This window comes from Hyla sarda, chromosome 13 (genome assembly GCF_029499605.1).
Source record: "Hyla sarda isolate aHylSar1 chromosome 13, aHylSar1.hap1, whole genome shotgun sequence".
Classification (NCBI taxonomy): Eukaryota; Metazoa; Chordata; class Amphibia; order Anura; family Hylidae; genus Hyla; species Hyla sarda.
In genome coordinates this window covers 13,802,678-13,827,203 of record NC_079201.1, presented here as the reverse complement: position 1 = coordinate 13,827,203, position 24,526 = coordinate 13,802,678, and the positions used below count along the sequence as shown (strand labels likewise).

Below are 24,526 nucleotides of genomic sequence, written 5' to 3'. Positions count from 1 at the left end.
TTGTATATATATATATATATCATCTGCTCAGCTCCTCCTGCTCTATAACATTATACCTGCAGATTGTACTGTATTGTATATATCATCTGCTCAGCTCCTCCTGCTCTATAACATGATACCTGCAGATTGTACTGTATTATATATATATCATCTGCTCAGCTCCTCCTGCTCTATAACATGATACCTGCAGATTGTACTGTATTGTATATATCATCTGCTCAGCTCCTCCTGCTCTATAACATGTTACCTGCAGATTATACTATATTGTATATATAATCTGCTCAGCTCCTCCTGCTCTATAACCTGATACCTGCAGATTGTACTGTATTGTATATATCATCTGCTCAGCTCCTCCTGCTCTATAACATGATACCTGCAGATTGTACTCTATTGTGTATATATATATATATATATATATATATATATATATATATATATATATCATCTGCTCAGCTCCTCCTGCTCTATAACATGATACCTGCAGATTGGAATGCAGGTTCCCTTTAAACAGCTGCTACAAACCCAAAAGATTGGCTTTACCACTATTTCCCCATTGTTAGGGTGATCTAAAAAAGGTTTCCGCTCAATATGAACCCTAGTGAAGAAGACAGTTTTTTAAAGTGTCTTCATGGGATGTTGGGAGTGGACCCACAAACCAGCACAGGGGGTGAGAGAATGTGGAATTTTACTATGGGATTCTCTTTACTCAGCATCAATTCCAGATATCACTGTGTAGCAGCTCCCCATTACTTACATTAAGAATAATAGATCGGAGATGCTTCTGTACGAAGATATTCGCCATTTCCTATAAAGTGAAAGAGGAAAGATTATCTGTAAGTCGCACTTGTTGGGAAAATAAAAGTAAAAGGGGAAAGTGTCATGTGGAAGAGGAGAAAAGCTCGGAATAACTGGGAAACGTCACTAACTAGTAAAGGTAGAAAGAGAATCCATGGGTGAGGAACAGAGGACAACAGAAACTCCCACACGTGGTACTCACACTAACAGGAACTTCCATGAGACTCTGGGGCTTCTCCTGAGTGCACCACGCACACAAACAGAAGCAGAGATGGGAGTTAAGAGCAGACAGCAACCAAAAGGACACCACGGGCTCATTACACAAGAAAACACACATGGACATAGACTTATGCCTGTCACGTGCTTGCAGGGACACCCACCTGTCGCTTTTCCTCTGGCGCCTTCAGAAATAGGGCGTTGATGAGCGCAATGGCGTACGTCTGGATCTCCTGGTTACAGCTGTGCAAGAGGAGAAGAAGCAGCAAATCAGAGTGTACGCGGGTCTGCACGTGTCTTATATGTGCACCACGAGCGCGTCATGTTAAAGGGGTATTCCGAGATTTTTTATTTTTATTTGACTGTGCTATAGGGGCTGTAATAATAAGTGTAGTTCATAATACAGTGGTCCCTCAACATACGATGGTAATCCGATCCAAATGGACCATCGTTTGTTGAAACCATCATATGTTGAGGTATCCGTGCAATGTAAAGTATAGGATGGTATACTCACCTGCCCCGCCGCTCCGGACCGTCACCGCTGACCTGGATGTCGCCCTCCATCGCTGTCGCCGCGTCCCCGGTGTGTCCCCGATGCTCCGGACGTCTCTGCTTCTCAGGGATCCTCGCTCTCCGTCGCCGCCATCACGTCACTACGCACGCCGCTCCTATTGGATGACGGGACGGCGTGCACGGCAACGTGAGCGCCGACGATGGAGGGGATCAGGAAGAGGACGCTCCGGAGCCCCGAGGACAGGTAAGTGATCATCAGCGGACCACACTGGGCACCGTAAACAGCTATCCGGTGGCAGCTGAAGCAGTCTGCGCTGCCGGATAGCAGTTTATGCGATGGCCCCGACATACAAAAACATTGTATGTTGATGCTGCCTCTGAGAGACCATCGTATGCTGAAATGATCGTATGTCGGGGCCATCGTAGGTCGGGGGGTCACTGTATAGTGTCTGTACCGGTGCACGATGGTGGTCTTGCAATTCTTATGTGACCTTTAGAATACTGGATAGTGCAGCTCACAAATAATTATCCGAGGTATACTATGGTTGTACACCTAAACCCTAGGTCCGTGGTCTCCAACCTGCAGACCTCCAGATGTTGCAAAACTACAACTCCCAGCATGCCCGGACAGCCGTTGGCTGTCCGGGCATGCTGGGAGTCGTAGTTTTGCAACATCTGGAGGTCCGTAGGTTGGAGACCACTGCCCTAGGTGTTAAGAGAAAATAAAATAGAAATTGTAACCATAAATCTCCCTCCCACTCAGTGGTAGCTCCACCCATTGAAGCACTGCCATGCTCCCTGTCAACACCTGAGTAGTGATGTAATGTCTCGGCCTGCACTGCAACCTGGGAAAGGCCCGAGACAACACTCATTTTGTATGCTGCTAAAACCAAACAGCGGGGCATAGAAAAAATAGAAATTGTAACCATAAATCTCAAGGATAATACCAGGGTTACTGGTACATGATGAATCGTATATGGGAGACCGTGCTTCAATTATAGGATTTTATTAAAACCATACAGCAGGATTTAGCATGAAATAGTATAAAACAATTGTAACGTAACAAGATAATGCACACTACTACAATTGTGCATTATCTTGTTACGATTGTTTTATACTATTTCATGCTAAATCCTGTGACAGGACTTGTAATTATATTTCTAACTGTATGGTGTTAATAAAATCCTATAATTGAAGCACGGTCTCCCATATACGATTTCATCATGTACCAGTAACCCTGGTATTATCCTTGAGGTTTATGGTTACAATTTCTATTTTTTCTATGCCCCGATGTTCGGTTTTAGCAGCATACAAAAAGAGTGTTGTCTCTGGCCTTTCACAGGTTTCAGTGCGGGCCGAGACATTACATCACTACTCAGGTGTTGAATGGGAGCATGGCAGTGCTTCAATGGGTGGAGGGAGGGCGATCATTCGCCACAGGACTGCAGGGAATTGTAGTTTCCACAGCAGCACACATGGAAGGGAGCCTAGTTGTGCTACAATGGGAGGGGTGACGTATGTGTGGGAGGGAATTAAGTCACCTCCCATCTAGAAACAAGGGATCCTGGGGATTGTAGTTGGAGGGCAGAAAATAGCCAGTTCACACAAACAAGCCAGCCTTGTGATGAGGAACAAAGGACATGGCCATTTACCACTAACACAAGCAGGTAATTATTAAAATCCCCTTTAAAGGAGTATTCCATGAATTTTCCATGATTTTTTTTTATTTGACTATGCTACAGGGGGTGTAAACTTAGTGTAGTTCATAATATAGTGTCTGTACCTGTGTGTGACGGTGTTATAACAATTCTACTGTGATTTTTACCCCAATATTTATTTTTAACAGCATACAAAATGACTGTTGTCTCAGATTTTTCCCAGGTTGCAATGTGGCCGAGACCTGACATCACTAGTCAGCTGATGACAAGGAGCCTGTCTGCTTCAATGGGTGGAGCGATCGCTTGGTGGGAGAGAGATCAATCTGCAACTAATGCAACAGCTGTAGGCACCCTGATTGAAAACCACAGGTCTTTTGAATGGATGCAGCTCTTTTATGTATCAATGGGTGGGAAGGAGGAAAATGGAATTATGGGATTTGTAGGTAAAAAAAGAAAACCCAACCAGTTCACAAAAAGCTAGCCACATTATTATGGTAATCTCACAACATAGCCATTTAGCCCCAAGACGAGCGCAGATCCTTCCTAAGCATGTCCATTACTGTCTGCCAGGTACGTACTAAAATCACCTTATGGTGGAGAACCCCTTTAAAAGGACAGGTGTAAAACTTACACTTGCAGGTGGCAAATAAGTTGACCCACGGTGATTTCCTCTGCGATCTTATGGTACAGAGCCTGGCTGTTTAATACCATACTCTCTAATATAGCTAAAGACCGCTGCAGAATAGAGACATCCACTGACTGCTGGGAGACATAGCCACAGATCTGGAAAGAAACCCAGGAGATTATTATAGGCCCAAATACTTGTAAAACTGATTTAAAGCTCATACATCATAAAGCTGGTACTTCTAGTAAAACAAAATGGAGTCTTGCGTCACATGACACGTCACTTGACGCCCTGCATCACATGGCACATCAACACATGACTCCTTTCCTGACATACGCGCTATTTCAAACGGTCAACAGCCCCCCATTATGAGTCAGCTTAAAACAGTGCATACATCCAAAACGGAGTCACTAGGGGTGACTCAGTTCATCCATAGAAGTGAATGGGGTCCGCTGCTCCCATTAAAAGGGGTACTCCGGTGGAAGACTTTTTTTTTTTTATTTATTTTTTTTTTAAATCAAGTGGTGCCAGAAAGTTAAACAGATTTGTAAATGACTTCTATTAAAAAAAATCTTAATCCTTCCCGTACTTATTAGCAGCTGCATACTACAGAGGAAATGCATTTCTTTTTGGATTTCTCTTCTGTCCCGACAACGGTGCTCTCTGCTGACCTCTGCTGTCCATTTTAGGAGCAGCATATGTTTGCTATGGGGGATTTTCTCCTGCTCTGGACAGTTCCTAAAATGGACAGCAGAGAGCACTGTAATCGTGACAGAAGAGAAATCCAAAAAGAAAAGCATTTCCTCTGTAGTATACAGCCGCTAATAAGTACTGGAAGGATTAAGATTTTTTTTTAATAGAAGTAATTTACAAATCTGTTTAACTTTCTGGCACCAGTTGATTTAAAAAAAAAAAAGTTTTCCACCAGAGTACCCCTTTAACAGTATACAGCGGCATCCCTTTTTTTTAGGATGCGGTTATTGACAAGACACTCACCTGCTTTATAAAGATTAGAGAGACCATGTCCCAAGAGACTATGCCGTGATCCATCAATTCCAAGAAGGCGGTCAGTGTAAAGGCTAACATCTCACTGTAACTAAGGGAACAGAGAATGTAGTCAGACGAGGTGTACAGGAGTGGAGAATGGTGTCCTAATCAGTGCGCCTCCAGTTGTCGCAAAACTACAACTCCCAGCATGCCCAGACAGCCGAAGGCTGTCTGGGCATGCTGGGATTTGTAGTTTTGCAACAGCTGGAGACACGCTGTTTGAGAAACACTAGGTTATAGAGTAGATGGGAGTCAGAAATCAAAAAGGCATTTATGATATCACCAAACTGAACTAAATTTTGCAAATACCCACGCTGCAGAAACTGGTCAGCGGAAAGTGACCTGTGGTGTGGATTTTAACTCTGCAGCGCGTCCTCTGTCAAGTCAGATCTGCTGCAAATTAAAGGGGTACTCCTGTGGAAACCTTTTTTTTTTTTTTTTTTTTTTTTAATCAACTGGTGCCAGAAAGTTAAACAGATTTGCAAATGACTTCTATTAAAAAATCTTAATCCTTCCAGTACTTATTAGCTGCTGAATACTACAGAGGAAATGGTTTTCTTTTCGGAACACAGAGCTATCTGCTGACATCACGAGCACAGTGCTCTCTGCTGACATCTCTGTCCATTTTAAGAACTGTCCAGAGTAGGAGAAAATCCCCATAGAAAACATTATGCTGCTCTGGACAGTTCCTAAAATGGACAGAGAGGTCAGCAGAGAGCACTGTGGCCGTGATGTCAGCAGAGAGCTCTGTGTTCCAAAAAGAAAACCATTTCCTCTGTAGTATTCAGCAGCTAAGAAGTACTGGAAGGATTAAGATTTTTTAATAGAAGTCATTTACAAATCTGTTTAACTTTCTGGCACCAGTTGATTTAAAAAAAAAACAAAAAAAAAAACACATTTTCCAAAGGAGTACCCCTTTAATTTGCAGCAGATCTGCTGGCGGATTCGCTGGCTTCAATTGGGAAGGTGTTGCAGACTGTGCTGAGGATATGCTGTGGATAAATTACTGCATAGTGGTCTTCAACCTGTGGACCTCCAGATGTTGCAAAACTACAACTCCCAGCATGCCCGGACAGCCAACGGAGGTCCGCAGATTGAAGACCACTGCATAGGAGGTAATACTCACGTGGATGTCGCTCCATCGCTGTCGCCGTGTCCCCGTCGCTCCGGAACGTCTCTGCTGTCGGACGGGTATCCTCGCTCTCCATCGCTGCCATCACGTCGTTACGCACGCCGACGCAAGTACGCAACGACGTGATGACGAGGAAGGAGAGCGCCGGCCATACAGGGGATCACTGAACGGAGAAGACACAGAGGAGGCAGGTAAGGTCCCTCCTGGTGTCCTGTAAGCACTAACCCGGCTATTCAGTTGGGCTGTTCGGGACCGCCGCGGTGAAATCGCGGCGGTCCCGAACAGTCCGACTGAACAGCCAGGTTAGTGTCACTTTCCCTTCAGATGCGGCGCTCAGCTTTGATCGCCGCGTCTGAAGGGTTAATACAGGGCATCACCGCAATCGGTGATGTCCTGCATTAGCCACGGGTCCCGACCGTTGATGGCTGCAGGGACCACCGCGATAGGGGTGTATTCACCGTATAAGATGCACCGACTTTTTCCCCCCCCGTTTTGGGGAAGAAAAAGTGCGTCTTATACGGCGAAAAATACGGTATATCCTTGGGACTAGGTTTTTATTTTTTATGGAACCTGACGGCAGTAAACTACACAATTTAATAGCAGTGTTAGGTATGGAGAATGTTTATTAGCGCCAAAGCCTTCATTAATGGCAGGAAGCCCAGAAAGTGAATGTGAAGATCACGTCTAAGACTCTAGTAAGAAAGCTGGATACATTACACAAGATTTTCTTTTGTTTTCTGCCTAATACTGACTGTGACAAGAGCTTTGTGCCTCCTTCAACCAGGCGGGTGAGGACAGTCACTCCATCCATATTAATGAACTCGGTAGCAAAAGTAGTGTCTGCAGAAAGCTTAGCCAGTTCCTTCATTGCATCAAGCCGGGAATCCATGCTGGAGCATTGTATCCTCTCCAGGAGCTGGCGGGCTGCACGAGACTGAGAGAACAAATAAAAATCATAAGTGTCTCCAGCTGTTGCAACAATAAAACTCCCAGCATGCCCGGACAGCAGATGAGAATACCTCAAAGTTGCATTTAGCTTAGGTTACCCTGCAGCTAAGAGGCATAAATGAATTATCTGTGTCCCTATCACATGACCCTAAAGGGGTATTCCAGTAAAAAAAATAAAAATAAAAAATAAATAAAACATATCAACTGGCTCCAGAAATTACTTCTATTAAAAAAATCTGAATCGTTCCAGTACTTATCAGCTGCTGAAGTTGAGTTGTTCTTTTCTGTCCGACAACAGTGCTCTCTGCTGAGACAGAAAGAGGTGTCAGCAGAGAGCACAGAAAAGAACAACTCAACTTCAGCAACTGATAAGTACTGGAACGATTCAGATTTTTTAATAGAAGCAATATATAAATCTGTTCAAAGGGGTATTCTGGGCAAAAACATTTTATCCCCTATCCAAAGGATAGGGGATAAGATGTCTGATCGCGGGGGGGGGGGGGGGGGGGGGTCAGCCGCGATCTCCCTGCAGCACCCGCATTCTATGGGGGAGCTGCGTCTCCAGCTGCGCGTCTATGGGAGGGGGCATGTCTATGGGAGGGGGCGTGTCTATGGGAGGGGGCGTGTCTATGGGAGGGGGCGTGTCTATGGGAGGGGGCGTGTCTATGGGAGGGGCGTGTCTATGGGAGGGGGCGTGTCTATGGGAGGGGGCGTGTCTATGGGAGGGCGTGTCTATGGGAGGGGGCGTGTCTATGGGAGGGGGCGTGTCTATAGGAGGGGCGTGTCTATGGGAGGGGGCGTGTCTATGGGAGGGGGCGTGTCTATGGGAGGGGGCATGTCTATGGGAGGGGGCATGTCTATGGGAGGGGGCATGTCTATGGGAGGGGGCATGTCTATGGGAGGGGGCATGTCTAAGGGAGGGGGCGTGTCTATGGGAGGGGCATGTCTATGGGAGGGGGCATGTCTATGGGAGGGGCATGTCTATGGGAGGGGGCATGTCTATGGGAGGGGGCGTGTCTATGGGAGGGGGCGTGTCTATGGGAGGGGGCATGTCTATGGGAGAGGGCATGTCTATGGGAGGGAGCGTCGCGTGACGTCACGTCCCCAGTCCCAGAAACCCGGAGGTTTCCGAAACTGAAGACGCAGCTCCTGCATAAAATGCGGGTGCTGCAGGGAGATTGCAGCGGGTCCCGGCGGTGGGCCCCCCGCGATCAGACATCTTATCCCCTATCCTATGGATAAGGGATAAAATGTTTTTGCCTGGAATATCCCTTTAACTTTCTGGAGTCGGTTGTTATGAAAAAAATATATACATATATATTTTTTTTTACTGGAATACCCCTTTAAGATGCCCATACATTTCTGATAAAAGTGGAACAATCCTGACAACCTAATTTTATATATATATATATATATATATATACATACATACACACACATACTTATGGCGTTCAGCCTACTAAATTAACCCTATATGTGTATTACCCGTGTTACTTTGAAGGAGCTCAGAAACATAGGGAGTGTACACTAAATAGCACTATAATCTGAGAAACAAGTGAAATTGTTGTTTACATGAAATACAGCAAAGTCAACAGGATTATATGTAACTTACCGGCGATACGGCCAGCCGTAAAATAGTTCCGTTCTTTATGTCTCCACGAGTCTGAAATACTACAGAGAGTCAAGGAAGAGAAACGGTCCCAGAACACAAGGAAACAAAAAAGAGAGAGCAACGCAACACTAAGTCCTAGGCTTTAACCCCTTAGTGACCACGGACGTATATTTGAGCGCGCTTCGTATCTGCGGGGTCCCGGTTTCTATCAGCAACTGGGAGCCGCGGCTAATACCGGACATCGCCGATCTGGTTGATGTCTGGTATTAACCCTTTAGACACCGCAATCAAATCTAAAATGGGAGAATATGCTGCCAGTTAGCTCAGCAGAGCGGTTCGGGACCGCTGCGGTGAAATTACGGCGTCCCGAACAGCTGAGAGGACAGTGGGAGGCTCCCTACCTGGCTCCACGCTGTCCGATCAGCGTTTGATTGCTCCAAGCCTAGCCTGAGATCAGATAACACTGATCAATGAAATGCTATGGCAATGCATTGATCAGTGCCTGCAATCAGTGTAATGCAAAAAAAAAGTGTAAAAAAAATAAAATAAAAAGAGTTAAAGGACATCTGCAGCGTGATTAACACTTAGCCCCTATCCATAGAATAGGGGATAAGTGTTTGATCGCAGGGGGGCCGACCGCTGGGACCCCCTGCGATCTACTGTACGGGGTCACGTCTGTCCCGTGCAGGGGGTGTGCCGGCCGCAGCATGACGTTGCGGCCGGCACGCCTCCTCCATACATCTCTATGGGAGAGGCGGGGAGGCAGCGTTCATGCCTCCCCGCCTCCCCCAATAGAACTGTATTGGGACGGGGAGAAGCCTTAGCGCTCACTATGAGTGCTAATGGTGGCGCCCCATTAGGGAGATCGCGGAGGGTCCCAGCGGTCGGACCCCCCGCGATCAAACACTTATCCCCTATCTTGTAGATAGGGGATAAGTGCATATTGCGCTGCAGTTGTCCTTTAATAGATGTGATTTAACCCCTTCCCTAAAAGTCAGAATCACCCCCGTTTTCCCATTTAAAAAAAAAAACTGTGTAAAAAATAAACATATGTGGTATCCCCACGTGCGTAATTGTCCGAAATACAAAAATATATCATTATTTAAACAGCACGGTCAATGGCGTATACGCAAAAAAAATTGACAGTCCAAAATAGCGTATTTTTGGTCCATAAAAAAAAGAATAGAAGGCGATCAAAAAGTCCGATCAAAACAAAAATGGTATTGATAAAAACTTCAGATCACCGCGCAAAAAATTAGCTTCATAACGGCCCGTACGCAAAAAAAAATTAAAAGTTATAGGGGTCAGAAGATGACAATTTTAAACCTATAAATTTTCCTGCATGTAGTTACGATTTTTTCCAGAAGTGCGACAAAATCAAACCTATATAAGTAGGGGATAATTTTAACCGTATGGACCTACAGAATAATGATAAGGTGTCATTTTTACCGAAAAATTTACTGCGTAGAAACGGAAGCCCCCAAAAGTTACAAAATGGTGTTTTTACTTCAATTTTGTCGTACAATGATTTTTTTTTCCGTTTCGCCGTAGATTGACTGATGTCATTACAAAGTAGAATTGGTGGCGCAAAAATGAAAAAGCCATCATATGGATTTTTAGGTGCAAAATTGAAAGGGTTATGATTTTTAAAAGGTAAGGAGGTAAAAACGGAAAAACCCTGAGTCCTTAAGGGGTTAGGGTTGTTTTTTGGTACCTCCACCTATCATGTGCCACTTATTATACAGAATTCTTCTATGGTGGCAGAAAGGTCTTTGGGCCCCACCAGGTAACAGGGTCCGGAAGCATATGTTACCACCACATCTACTATAGCAGTGTTTTCCAAACAGTGTGTCTCCAGCAGTTGCAAAACTACAACTCCCAGCATGCCCGGACAGCCGTAGGCTGTCCGGGCATGCTGGGAGTTGTAGTTTTGCAACAGCTGGAGACACCCTGTTTGGAAAACACCGCACTACAGCTATATCCCTGCAGAGGTTTTATAGTGGTGCCGAGCGACTCACCTGTTCAGTTATATATAGCTGGGGGCCGTCCGCATAGCGAAAGGCATAATATTCTGGGTTGGGTAAGGACCACCTGGGCAGGAAAGAGAAAAAAAAAAAAAGCTAATAGAAAACGTTTTCATGAAGCTCAATCATATGACTTTATATAGGAATTCATGATGTTTATCCTATCATTTTTATCATTAATAATATAATTATTTTGCAATTTTATGATGTTTATAATTCATTATATTTATTAATCTTCTTAAAGGGGTACTCCGGTGGAAAACATTTTTTTTTTTTACATCAACTGGTGCCAGAAAGTTTAACAGATTTGTAAATTACTTCTATTAAAAGAATCTCTACCCTTCCAGTACTTATTAGCAGATGTATGCTACAGAGGAAGTTCTTTTCTTTTTGAATTTCTTTTTTTTATCTTGTCCACAGTGCTCTGTGCTGACACCTGATGCCCATATCAGGAACTGTCCCGAGCAGGAGAAAATCCCCATAGCAAATCCTATGCTGCTCTGGACAGTTCCTGACACGGACAGAGGTGTCAGCAGAGAGCACTGTGGACAAGACAAAAAAGAAATTCAAAAAGAAAAGAATTTCCTCTGTAGCATACAGGTGATAAAAAGTACTGAAAGGGTAAAGATTTTTTAATAGAAGTAATTTCCAAATCTGTTTAACTTTCTGGCGCCAGTTGATGGAGTACCCCTTTAAGTGCCGCTCCATGCTATCAGCCATTCAAAACAGCAGCCGCAACGCAAACCTTTAAATGCAATAGCAAAATTCCCCTAAGATGTGTCCTTCAAATCTCATTACCCTAAGACTAAACACCTACCGTATATACTCGAGTATAAGCCGAGTTTTTCGTGCTGAAAACGCCCCCCCCCCCCCCCCCCCCCTCGGCTTATACTCGAGTGAACTCTCCACCTATCAATCCCATCTCAGTGGTCTTCAACCTGCGGACCTCCAGAAGTTGCAAAACTACAACTCCCAGCATGCCCGGACAGCCATCAGCTGTCCAGGCATGCTGGGAGTTGTAGTTTTGAAACCTCTGGAGGTCCGCAGGTTGAAGACCACTGCGGCCTTCGTCATCATCCAGACCTCCCCTTTAGTTTTCTACTCCCCTCGGTGGGAAGGAAGGGTGAGCACATCCGGGCCATCTGTGCTGCAGGGACTGTCCGGTGGGGATGGTTAGTCGTTGCGGGCTGTACATTTTCACCGGGGGGGGGGGCCTTCTCCGTGCTTCGGGCCTGCCCCACACTAGTGACGTTGCCTTGACGACGACGCACAGGGACGTTGCGCATGAAGGGGTGATTATGAAGGGGGGGGATGATGACGGGGTTCTGGATGATGACGAAGGCCGCAGTGGTCTTCAACCTGCAGACCTTCAGAGGTATGAAAACTACAACTCCCAGCATGCCCGGACAGCCGATGGCTGAAGGGATTGAAAGGGTGATGATGAAGGGGGGGGGGGGATGATGACGGGGGTCTGGATGATGACAGGGGGGATGGTGTATTTCCCACCCTAGGCTTATAGTCAAGTCAATAACTTTTCCTGGGTTTTTGGGGTGAAATTAGGGGCCTCGGCTTATATTCAAGTCGCCTTATACTCAAGTATATACGGTACAATCCCCAAAACAATTTACACAATCCCTGACCTCCCTAATCTCTTCCCTATCCCTTTGGACTGTAAATTCTTGGGGGCAGTGATGTTATCCAAGCTGGTCAATCCGTGTAATGTGCAACATCATAATAATAGGAGTATAAAAGAGTGAGTACTAACCCATCACACACCTCCTTGATAATTGATGCCAGGGGCCGTTTCTGTAAGGAAAAGATTTATTAAATAAATAAATAAATGAATAAACAAATAAATTAAAATACATAAGTGAATGAATAAATGAATAAATAAATGAGCAAATAAAAGAAATATTTTCATATTTATTTATATTGTCCATTTATATAGTCTGGAACACAGACTATTATATAATAATAATAATAATAATAATAATGTAAATGCTTTTGTGTATATTACGTGTTTGTCCTGTGTATATCTGCTTTAGCCTGTGTGGGTTTGTCTCTTTATGAAATATACAGTATACAGATATATATATATAACAGGGGATTTTTCCTGGGGATGAGTCCTCTTTATGGATACATGTGAGTTTACAGTATGTCCATGTAAGACTAGGTTCACACAGTCGTTGTGCTCCATCTTGTTCTGGGTCCATAAGGTTCTTTTTTATTTTTTTGCGCCGGGCGGACCCAAAACGCATCGGAGCACAACTGACATCGTCTGATGGATCCTGTTGACTTAAATGGGGTACGTTAGGGATCTGGTATTTTACCAAAGGAATAAAACTAGTACATGCGGGGGGGTTTTCTCTGCTCAATGTAAGGCTAGGTGCACAGTGCTTAGTCAGTTTAGCTCTTTTTTTGCACAACGGAGCACAACTGACACCATGGGTCCTGATGGATCCCATGGACTTGAATAAGGTCCGTCAGGGATCCAGTGTTTTACCGGAGTGGAGAGAAAAAAAATAGGACATGCATTTTTTTTTCTCTTCTCAACCCCTTTTGTTGCGATGGACTAGCCAAGGGCCGTGTGAACGAGCCCTAAGTGACCCATGCCCCTGTGACTTGCTCACCTGGTCTATTTCAATCAGCTGGGCATTAGCTCCAGGCCACTCAATGGCTACCTTCACGATGTCCGGCGGGGGAGGCATTGCGCCTGGTGGCTTTGCTGCCCAGCCTTCCGCTGGAGCTCTCACTCGGCTCTGAAAGAAGAAAAGGAAAAGATGAATCGCTTGTCTATGTTTGAAGCCAACAGTTACGGTATATATGGGGTTATATCACTTACTGCCAAAGTCATTTAATCAAACTGAACCATCAATGGTGGCCATACTTCACTATGACAGCTTCCCATTTTCAGAAGTAACACCTCCTAATTGTGCACAGAACGTTCTGCAGCTCTCGGCCTAGCTCATGGGGCAGGGGGAGCGGGCGCAATGTGTGCGAGAACACCGTGCATGTGCGGCGACTCACACATCGCTTCAGTGTGTCTGCTCGTAGCGGTGTAATGCCACTCCGAGTACATGTAAAGTCACCATGCAGCTGTCCTTTAGTGGCAGATCCACAACATAAAATATGCTGTGGTCCGCTCATGTGAACGTAACCCTTAAGCTGCTGGTGCTGGAGATCATCCAAGTAAACTCATTAGACTCACAAGTGGGTTTGGGTCAGTTCACACTATGCAGTTTCCTTACTTAGGGTAGGTGCACAGGGAGTGTATCCACAGTGTATTTCATGATGTGATGCGGATGGGCCAACTGCAGGACCCCCCCTGCTGCAGCTGAGTAGATCTGTGTGTCCGCTGGTAGCGCATCTGCAACGAGCAAGCACTGTGTCTACAGCAGGAAATCCACCGATACGAGCAGACACACAGAGCTACTTGGCCTATTTTTATACAAATCATGGCTTATATAAAACCACTATATATATATATATATACACCACTAGGGGTCCCCATACCATCAAGAACGTAATCCTGTCCAGCTGCAGGATCATCTTTGTCGCAGCTGAAGCACAGGCAGGGACAAAGTCCGGGAAGTTAGGACAGGACTAACACTCCTCTGTGCTCACTCCTGTCCTATTAGACTGCAGCATGAAAACAGAAAGGAGGGGGTTACAGAGCAGCCTGCAGTGATTGGATGAAGAGACCCAGCACAGCACAGCAGAATCCAGGAGGAAGTGAAAGCATGGTGAGTGAGGGCGGGCTCAGTGCTTGCCTCAGACACGCCCCTTCCTGAGCAGTGGGTGTCAGAATGGGTGAGCAGCAGAACGGAGGAATTTGTGAGCCAAATACAGAAGCTAGATACATGAAAAGACATGTAAAGCATCTGCATGACCTAGTGAGTAACAGACAGAAGCAATATTTCTTTTCTGTAATTCTTTTTTCACAAGACTTGTGGACTTTTAATTAAAGAGATATGATATTATATATATATATATATATATATATATATATATATATATATATAAAATGTCTTTACTTTAACCACTTATCGACCAATGACGTAAATGTACATCCTGGTGTGGCGGTACTTAGCGCACCAAGACGTGCATTTACGTCCTGTGTATGACCACGAGCATCGGAGTGGTGCTCGCGTCATACACGGCAGGGTACTCGCCGGTAATGGCCAACATCCGCCATTAATCCCTCAGATGCCGTGATCAGTACAGATCACGGCATCTGCGGCAATGCGCATGTTAAAATAGATGATCGGATCACCCGCAGCGCTGCCGCAGGGATCCGATCATCTGTAATGGCAGACGGAGGTCCAATCACCTGCCTCCGTCCGTCTCCTGCTCTGGTCTGAGATCGAGCAGAAGATCACCGATAATACTGATCAATGTTATGTCCTATGCCTAGCACTGAACAGTATTAGCAATCAAAGGATTGCTATAGATAGTCCCCTATGGGGACATGAAAAGTGTAAAAAAAATAAAATAAAGTTGAAAAATGTACAAATAAAAAATAAAAAAGTGAAAAATCCCCTCCCCCCCCAATAAAAATGAAAATTGTCTGTTTTTCCCATTTTACCCCCAAAAAGTGTAAAAAAAAAGTTTTTTATAAATATATTTGCCATCGCTGTGTGCGTAAGGGGTTAAGGCTCTGTGTTATATAATCTGCAACAGATTTAAAACAGGTAAAACCAAAAAGAGAAGTAAAACACAATAAACTAACAGGATTTAATGGGAATGAATAGGCACAGATAGTACCCGATGAGGCTACAGAGCGGCAAGACATTTGTCGCAGTGCTCTGGAAGACGCGTACCCTAAAATAAACAAGTCTGCGGCGCCGAGGAGAGAGAGAATTTCGCCCACACGCTGTTCCCACTTTACACATACACATAAAGGGGATTACGTCTATTGAGGAGCTTACACTTGTTGTACGTTCAGGGCACATATGGGCAATAATTAGGAGCTATGGGATCCAGACATCTGTTTCTATGGCGACTCTTAGGGAGCGCACGTATCGGGGGGGGAAAAAAGCAGGCGTTCCGAGGCGACGTAAAGCAACAACAAGCTCCTCTCACTCACGAAAAATTTATAAAAAATACCCTCAGGGTATATATTTCTATAGTGAACATATATAAAGAGAGTGCGTATCCTATTTAAAGGGGTACTCCACTGGAAAACATTTTTTTTTTAAATAAACTGGTGCCAGAAAGTTAAACCGATTTGTAAATGACTTCTATTAAAAAATCTTAATCCTTCCAGTACTTATCAGCTGCTGTTCTGATCCACAGGAAGTTCTTTTCTTTTTGAATTTCCTTTCTGCCTGACCACAGTGCTCTCTGCTGACACCTCTGTCCATTTTAGGAATTGTCCGGAGCAGGATAGGTTTGCTATGGGGATTTGCTCCTACTCTGGACAGTTCCTGAAATGGACAGAGGTGTCAGCAGAGAGCACTGTGGTCAGGCAGAAAGGAAATTCAAAAAGAAAAGAACTTCCTGTGGAACATAAAGCAGCTGATAAGTACTGGAAGGATTAAGATTTTTTTAAATAGAAGTAATTTACAAATCTGTTTCACTTTCTGGCACCAGTTGATTTAAAAAAAAATGTTTTCTAGGGGAGTACCCCTTTAAAGAGGTACTCTGCCTCTAGACATCTTATCCCCTATACAAAGGGATAGGGGATAAGATGTCTAATCGCTGGGGGACCCCCGCGATCTTCCTGCAGCACCTGCCGTGGCTGTGACGTCAGCCTCTAGTTCGCTCCTTTGGATAGGGGAGAAGATGGCTAGGGGCGGAGTACCCCTTTAACACCACCTTGCATGACGGCTTTTCCTACTCCCACTCAACTTTAGCCATCTCCCTATGTTTTTTCAGCCAGGGTGCCTCCAGCTGTTGCACAACTACAACTCCTAGCATGCCCGGACAGCCGAAGGCTGTCCGGGCATGCCAGGAGTTGTAGTTTTGCAACAACTGGAGGCACCCTGGGTGGGAAACACAGCCCGATGCAAAGGCACCATAACTAAAGGCAGCGAAGAGACATGGATACCAAAAACATTCACACATCCTGCCGAGAACGCCAAAAGGAATCCCAAAGAAATGAAAAGACAATTGGAATAAATCGGGCCAGGTAAGTCAGCAGGAGCAGTAGTCCAGTGCCGAGTGTAACCTCTTCCTTGCTGTGATGCTGCAGTTTCTTTCATTCATTCACAAATCCTGACATCACACGTAAATGGACACTTGCAAAGCACATCCTGCCAAGAACGCCAAAAGGAATCACAACGAAATGAACAGACACTTGGGCCAGAGAAAGAACTTGCCATAAATGGATCCATAACACAATGCACATGTGCGGTCATCACAATTAAACATACGTTTCAAAACACTTCATCCAGTGTAACCTGTAACAGCGGTAAATCACCTCCTTTACCAAAAAGACTAGGTGTCTCAATCCACTTAAAGCTGGTGTTCACAGCCTCAGAACACAAAAGTAGGGGTGGGGCTTAACTAGTGCTATGTGCAGGAGATGGGCAGGGCTTTACCGGGAATGTGTACATGTAATCTGTGAGCCTTCAGAGAATCCTCAGCAGCAGTCCAGTGCTGAGTGTAACCACTTCCTTGCTGTGATGATGCTGCTGTTTCTTTCATTCATTCATTCACACATCCTGCCGAGGACGCCAACAGTCATCACACGTAAATGGACACTTGCAAAGCTACTTTGTAAATCAGAAAGAAAATGGAGCTTTTTAGGCTCTAGGACAGTGTTTCCCAACTAGGGCGAGTCCAGCTGTTGCAAAACTACAACTCCTAGCATGCGCGGACAGCCGAAGGCTGTCCGGGCATGCTAGGAGTTGTAGTTTTGCAACAGCTGGAGGCACCGTGGGTGGGAAACACAGCCCGATGCAAAGGCCCCATAACTAAAGGCAGCGAAGAGACATGGATGACAAAATCATTCACACATCCTGACAATAACGCCAACAGGAATCACAAAGAAATAAACAGACACTTGGAATAAATCGGGCCAGGTAAGTCAGCAGCAGCAGTCCAGTGCTGAGTGTAACCACTTCCTTGCTGTGATGCTGCTGTTTCTTTCATTCATTCTCCCATCCTGCCAACAACGCCAACAGGAATCACAAAGAAATAAACAGACACTTGGAATAAATCGGGCCAGGTAAGTCAGCAGCAGCAGCAGTCCAGTGCTGAGTGTAACCACTTCCTAGCGGTGATGCTGCTGTTTCTTTCATTCATTCACACATCCTGCCAACAACGCCAACAGGAATCACAAAGAAATGAACAGACACTTGGAATAAATCGGGCCAGGTAAGTCAGCAGCAGCAGCAGTCCAGTGCTGAGTGTAACCACTTCCTTGCGGTGATGCTGCCGTTTCTTTCATTCATTCACACATCCTGCCAACAACGCCAACAGGAATCACAAAGAAATGAACAGACACTTGGAATAAATCGGGCCAGGTAAGTCAGCAGCAGCAGCAGTCCAGTGCTGAGTGTAACCACTTCCTTGCTGTGATACTGCCGTTTCTTTCATTCATTCACACATCCTGCCAACAACGCCAACAGGAATCACAAAGAAATGAACAGACACTTGGAATAAATCGGGCCAGGTAAGTCAGCAGCAGCAGCAGCAGTCCAGTACTGAGTGTAACCACTTCCTTGCTGTGATGCTGCTGTTTCTTTCATTCATTCACACATCCTGCCGAGGACGCCAAAAGTCATCACACGTAAATGGACACTTGCAAAGCTACTTTGTAAATCAGGAAGAAAATGGAGTTTGTTAGGCTCTAGGACAGTGTTTCCCAACCACGGTGCCTCCAGCTGTTGCAAAACTACAACTCCCAGCATGCCCGGACAGAGATGCTGGGAGTTGTAGTTTTAAAACAGCTGAAGGCGCCCTGATTGGGAAACACTGCTCTAGAGAGTGAGAAGCTGTTGACTATGCATACAGACACATCAAGTCCCTGCATACATTATAATGGCAGTAATAATCTGTTCTCCACCAGCGTGTCGCATCAGCGTCTCTTACAGGCACCGCTGCCTTCTGGCTGCTGGCACACGAAGAGTCCCGCATCTCTCTGAATGCCAAGATGTATTCCACCTCAGGTGACGAAGCATCTCTACCAACACTTTGCACAGACAGTCTAGTCACAGTCAGATTAAAGGTCTGCTCTGTAATTGATAGTCTCCATTTTTATTTCTATGTCTATAAGCTGATGGTTGGGCTCCAGTGCCATGTGACACAGGGCAGACGACATACACTGGCAGGCCGACAAAAGGGCACCATAACCAGGGGCAACGAAGAGGCTGGTAAACTGCCTGGATGACAAAATCATTCACACATCCTGCCGAGGACGCCAAAAATAAAAAAACACAGAAATGAACACAGGAATAATCAGGTCAGAGAAAGACCTTGGCATAGTGCCCATTGGATGGTCTTCTCTGCAGCTCTGGCGGGCACACTTTCTCTTTAAAGAGATCCCAGCTTTATATGGAGACTCACAGGTAATCCCCCTCCCCCTGCCTGGTGCATTAAAGACATCCCTAAGTCGTCGCCCTTTTTTTTCTAATTTATTTTAAAAAAAAGCATTTTTCGCCCATATCATGCACTCTTATCGCCACTAGTCCATCAGCGCCATCTGTTTCATTCCAGCACAGCTGCATCCATGCTTTTCATAACTGGAACTGGGTCATGTGATCATCAGTCTGACCCACACAAAACCAAAGTGTCATTGGTCAGTCCTGGATCAGCTGACTTCCAGTGAACTACAGGATCCCCTATCAGAGCCCTCCCAGCTCTATCTGTATACTGCAACTATCTCTACGAGATCCAGATATATAGTGGTTATACACCTCTTCTTCAGCTCTGTATACTGCTGCTATCTTTATGAGATCGGATATATAGTACTTATATAACTCTCCTCCAGCTCTATCTGTATACTGCTGCTGCTATCTCTATTGATTAGGATATATAGTAATTATACCCCTCCCCTTTAGCTCTATCTTTATACTGCTGCTATCTCTATGAGATCAGGATATATAGTAGTTATACACCACTCCTCCAGCTCTATCTGTATACTGCTGCTATCTCTATAGAATCAGGATATACAGTAGTTATACACCTCCCCTCCAGCTCTATCTGTATACTGCTGCTATCTCTATAGAATCAGGATATACAGTAGTTATACACCTCCCCTCCAGCTCTATCTGTATATTGCTGCTATCTCTATAGAATCAGGATATACAGTAGTTATACACCTCTCCTCCAGCTCTATCTGTATACTGCTGCTATTTCTATAGAATCAGGATATATAGTAGTTATACACCTCCCCCCAGCTCTATCTGTATACTGCTGCTATCTCTATGGGATCAGAATATATAGTAGTTATACACCTCTCCTCCAGCTCTATCTATATACTGCTGCTATCTCTATGGGATCAGGATATATAGTAGTTATACTCCTCCCCTCCAGCTCTATCTGTATACTGCTGCTATTTCTATGGGATCAGGATATATAGTAGTTATACTCCTCCCCTCCAGCTCTATCTGTATACTGCTGTTATCTCTATGGGATCAGGATATATAGTAGTTATACTCCTCCCCTCCAGCTCTATCTGTATACTGCTGCTATCTCTATGGGATCAGGATATATAGTAGTTATACACCTCTCCTCCAGCTCTATCTATATACTGCTGCTATCTCTATGGGATCAGGATATATAGTAGTTATACTCCTCCCCTCCAGCTCTATCTGTATACTGCTGCTATCTCTATGGGATCAGGATATATAGTAGTTATACTCCTCCCCTCCAGCTCTATCTGTATACTGCTGTTATCTCTATGGGATCAGGATATATAGTAGTTATACTCCTCCCCTCCAGCTCTATCTGTATACTGCTGTTATCTCTATGGGATCAGGATATATAGTAGTTATACTCCTCCCCTCCAGCTCTATCTGTATACTGCTGTTATCTCTATGGGATCAGGATATATAGTAGTTATACTCCTCCCCTCCAGCTCTATCTGTATACTGCTGTTATCTCTATGGGATCAGGATATATAGTAGTTATACTCCTCCCCTCCAGCTCTATCTGTATACTGCTGCTATCTCTATGGGATCAGGATATATAGTAGTTATACTCCTCCCCTCCAGCTCTATCTGTATACTGCTGCTATCTCTATGGGATCAGGATATATAGTAGTTATACACCTCTCCTCCAGCTCTATCTATATACTGCTGCTATCTCTATGGGATCAGGATATATAGTAGTTATACTCCTCCCCTCCAGCTCTATCTGTATACTGCTGCTATCTCTATGGGATCAGGATATATAGTAGTTATACTCCTCTCCTCCAGCTCTATCTGTATACTGCTGTTATCTCTATGGGATCAGGATATATAGTAGTTATACTCCTCCCCTCCAGCTCTATCTGTATACTGCTGCTATCTCTATGGGATCAGGATATATAGTAGTTATACACCTCTCCTCCAGCTCTATCTGTATACTGCTGTTATCTCTATGGGATCAGGATATATAGTAGTTATACACCTCTCCTCCAGCTCTATCTGTATACTGCTGCTATCTCTATGGGATCAGGATATATAGTAGTTATACACCTCTCCTCCAGCTCTATCTATATACTGCTGCTATCTCTATGGGATCAGGATATATAGTAGTTATACTCCTCCCCTCCAGCTCTATCTGTATACTGCTGCTATCTCTATGGGATCAGGATATATAGTAGTTATACTCCTCTCCTCCAGCTCTATCTGTATACTGCTGTTATCTCTATGGGATCAGGATATATAGTAGTTATACTCCTCCCCTCCAGCTCTATCTGTATACTGCTGCTATCTCTATGGGATCAGGATATATAGTAGTTATACACCTCTCCTCCAGCTCTATCTGTATACTGCTGTTATCTCTATGGGATCAGGATATATAGTAGTTATACACCTCTCCTCCAGCTCTATCTGTATACTGCTGCTATCTCTATGGGATCAGGATATATAGTAGTTATACACCTCTCCTCCAGCTCTATCTGTATACTGCTGCTATCTCTATGGGATCAGGATATATAGTAGTTATATACCTCTCCTCCAGCTCTATCTGTATACTGCTGCTATCTCTATGGGATCAGGATATATAGTAGTTCTATACCTCCCCTCCAGCTCTATCTGTATACTGCTGCTATCTCTATGGGATCAGGATATATAGTAGTTATATACCTCCCCTCCAGCTCTATCTGTATACTGCTGCTATCTCTATGGGATCAGGATATATAGTAGTTATATACCTCCCCTCCAGCTCTATCTGTATACTGCTGCTATCTCTATGGGATCAGGATATATAGTAGTTATACATCTTCTCTGAGGCCATGTTCACATACTTTTCCAAAATTGTGGCACAAATAGTGCTTTAAAGGAGATCTTAGGTGAAAAATAACATATCCCCTATCCACAGGATAGGGGATAAGTAGCTGATCGCGGGGGGGGGTCCGACCACTGGGGGCCCCCATGATCACTGGGATGAGACCCGGCGCTCAGTGAGGAGCGCGTCCTGCAGCCTTATTCCTATAAGAGCGCCCGAAAAGACTCGAGTACAGCTCTCGGGCATCATTGGCGCTCCCATAGACTTCCATTGAGGGGGCAGGGCGTGACTTCATGAGGGGGTGGGCTATGACATCACAAGCTGTCGGCTCCAGCATTCGGAACAGTTTGTTCCAAAAGATAAGCAGCGGAGTACCCCTTTAACTGAGATTTTAGGTCAAATCACTTTTGCCTTGTTTCTCATTATTTCTCTAAGACAATGCAACAAAACTGCACATAAAGTGAACTGACACCAACCCACTAATGAGTCTCAGCAGCTTTTGGTTGCTGGGGTCTAGCCAGGTGATTAGGCTTGTCCTGTTGGGGGAATTGCAGTGATGGGACTCCACCCCCTCTCTCTACAAAGCCAGAGGATTCATGGGAAACGTAGGCAGTATAAGGAAATAATTTCTGTTCTGAAACAGGAATTTGTATGGCTGAAAACCCCATGCCTGCTACATCAGCTAACACAGGTATACACAAGGCATACACGAGAACCATTTGCAATATTCCCTAACAATACCCTATGCTGCACTATAAAAGTGCTTCAGTAATCCCATCTACTGTATATACTGGAGTCTGCAGGGATCGTTTCCTGTATTTCCGGATGATTATCCTGGGAGCGGACAACACGTGCAGTTTCCCTGCGCAGCCCGGAGTTCCTGGGAACGGCTGTGGGATGTTTATTTATGTTTATATGGACCTGTCCTAATGTTTAAAGGGGTTTCCTAGGGTTAGAGAAAGGGCTGCTTCCCTCTTGTTTGTAGGTCAGCCCCTTTAAAGATGTCCATACACCTTAGACCAGAGCTTTCCAGTTAAAATCTAGGGCAGTGCTTCCCAACCAGGGTGCCTCCAGCTGTTGAAAAACTACATTTCCTAGCATGCCCGGACAACCTATGTCTGAGCTCTCTACAATATATATATATATATATATATATATATATATATATATATATATATATATCTATCCTTCTAGAAATACTGTTTCCAGTACTGCACGCAATACTTCAAGTGAGGTCTCACTAGTGCTCTGTACAGCGGCATAACCACTTCCCTCTGTACAGAAAATACCTCTCCCTATACACCCATGAGCACTTCCCTCTCTACTGCTAATACCTCTCCGTATACACCCATGAGCACCTCCCTCTCTATTGCTAATACCTCTCCCTATACACCCATGAGCACTTCCCTCTCTACTTCTAATACCTCTCCCTATACACCCATGAGCACTTCCCTCTCTACTGCTAATACCTCTCCCTATTTAACCATGAGCACTTCCCTCTCTACAGCTAATACCTCTCCGTATACACCCATGAGCACTTCCCTCTCTACAGCTAATACCTCTCCGTATACACCCATGAGCACCTCCCTCTCTATTGCTAATACCTCTCCCTATACACCCATGAGCACTTCCCTCTCTACTGCTAATGCCTCTCCCTATACACCCATAACCACTTCCCTCTCTATTGCTAATACCTCTCCCTATACACACATAACCACTTCCCTCTCTATTGCTAATACCTCTCCCTATACACCCATTAGCACTTCCCTCACTACTGCTAATACCTCTCCCTATACATCCATGAGCACCTCCCTCTCTACTGCTAATACCTCTCCCTATACACCCATGAGCACTTCCCTCTCTACAGCGAATACCTCTCCCTATACGCCCATGAGCACTTCCCCCTCTACTGCTAATACCTCTCCGTATACACCTATGAGCACTTCCCTCTCTAAAGCTAATACTTCTCCCCATTAAACAATGAGCACTTCCCTCTCTACTGCTAATACCTCTTCCTATACACCTATGAGCACCTATCTACTGCTAATACCTCTCCCTATACACCACAAGCACTTCCCTCTCTACTGTTAATACCTCTCCCTATACACCCACAAGCACTTCCCTCTACTGCTAATACCTCTCCCTATACACCACAAGCACTTCCCTCTCTACTGTTAATACCTCTTGTGAGAAACGTTTCCTAGGTCCTGATACCTGTGGATGGATGTTTGGACAGTACGGCTTATCTAAAGCGTTGTGGCCAACCATATCTATCCCAAGGACAATGCGCTGGTACAGACTCTGCTTCCAAGAACATGACTGCAAGTTCTTCTTGCTTTTCTGGCCTTCAAAGTACTCAGCAGTCCAGGCATGCTGGCAGTTGTAGTTCTGCAACATCTGGAGGTCCGCCGTTTGAAGACCACTGATATAGAGGATATCTGGGACAATGTAGAACAGAGCAGGACTGACACCTAGTGTGCGCCATATTTCTCGCTCCCCTGCAGAACCGGACCCCGTCTATTCACCTTCCTGCTTCTCTCTCCACTACCCACCGCGGCGTGCGCTGTGTGAGAACGA

At 44.9% G+C, this 24,526-nt stretch overlaps 1 protein-coding gene across 2 annotated transcripts in view; it reads right to left on the bottom strand.

Moving 5' to 3' along the window:
- The window catches only part of ELMO2 (engulfment and cell motility 2), a 59,229-nt gene that overhangs the window by 28,678 nt on the left and 6,025 nt on the right, over positions 1-24,526 (bottom strand). Inside the window, exons 2-11 of one of the 2 annotated variants that reach the window (XM_056549899.1) lie at positions 13,201-13,329; positions 12,336-12,376; positions 10,565-10,637; positions 8,547-8,597; positions 6,739-6,920; positions 4,804-4,903; positions 3,814-3,965; positions 1,176-1,254; positions 998-1,033; positions 755-805 (exon numbers count right to left, since the gene is read on the bottom strand). In XM_056549899.1, coding sequence (XP_056405874.1) covers positions 755-805; positions 998-1,033; positions 1,176-1,254; positions 3,814-3,965; positions 4,804-4,903; positions 6,739-6,920; positions 8,547-8,597; positions 10,565-10,637; positions 12,336-12,376; positions 13,201-13,278 — 843 coding nt within the window. In that variant the 5' untranslated portion in view covers positions 13,279-13,329. Of the gene's footprint in view, positions 1-754; positions 806-997; positions 1,034-1,175; positions 1,255-3,813; positions 3,966-4,803; positions 4,904-6,738; positions 6,921-8,546; positions 8,598-10,564; positions 10,638-12,335; positions 12,377-13,200; positions 13,330-24,526 lie in introns of those variants that run through there. The other variant, XM_056549897.1, reaches the window with a different exon arrangement.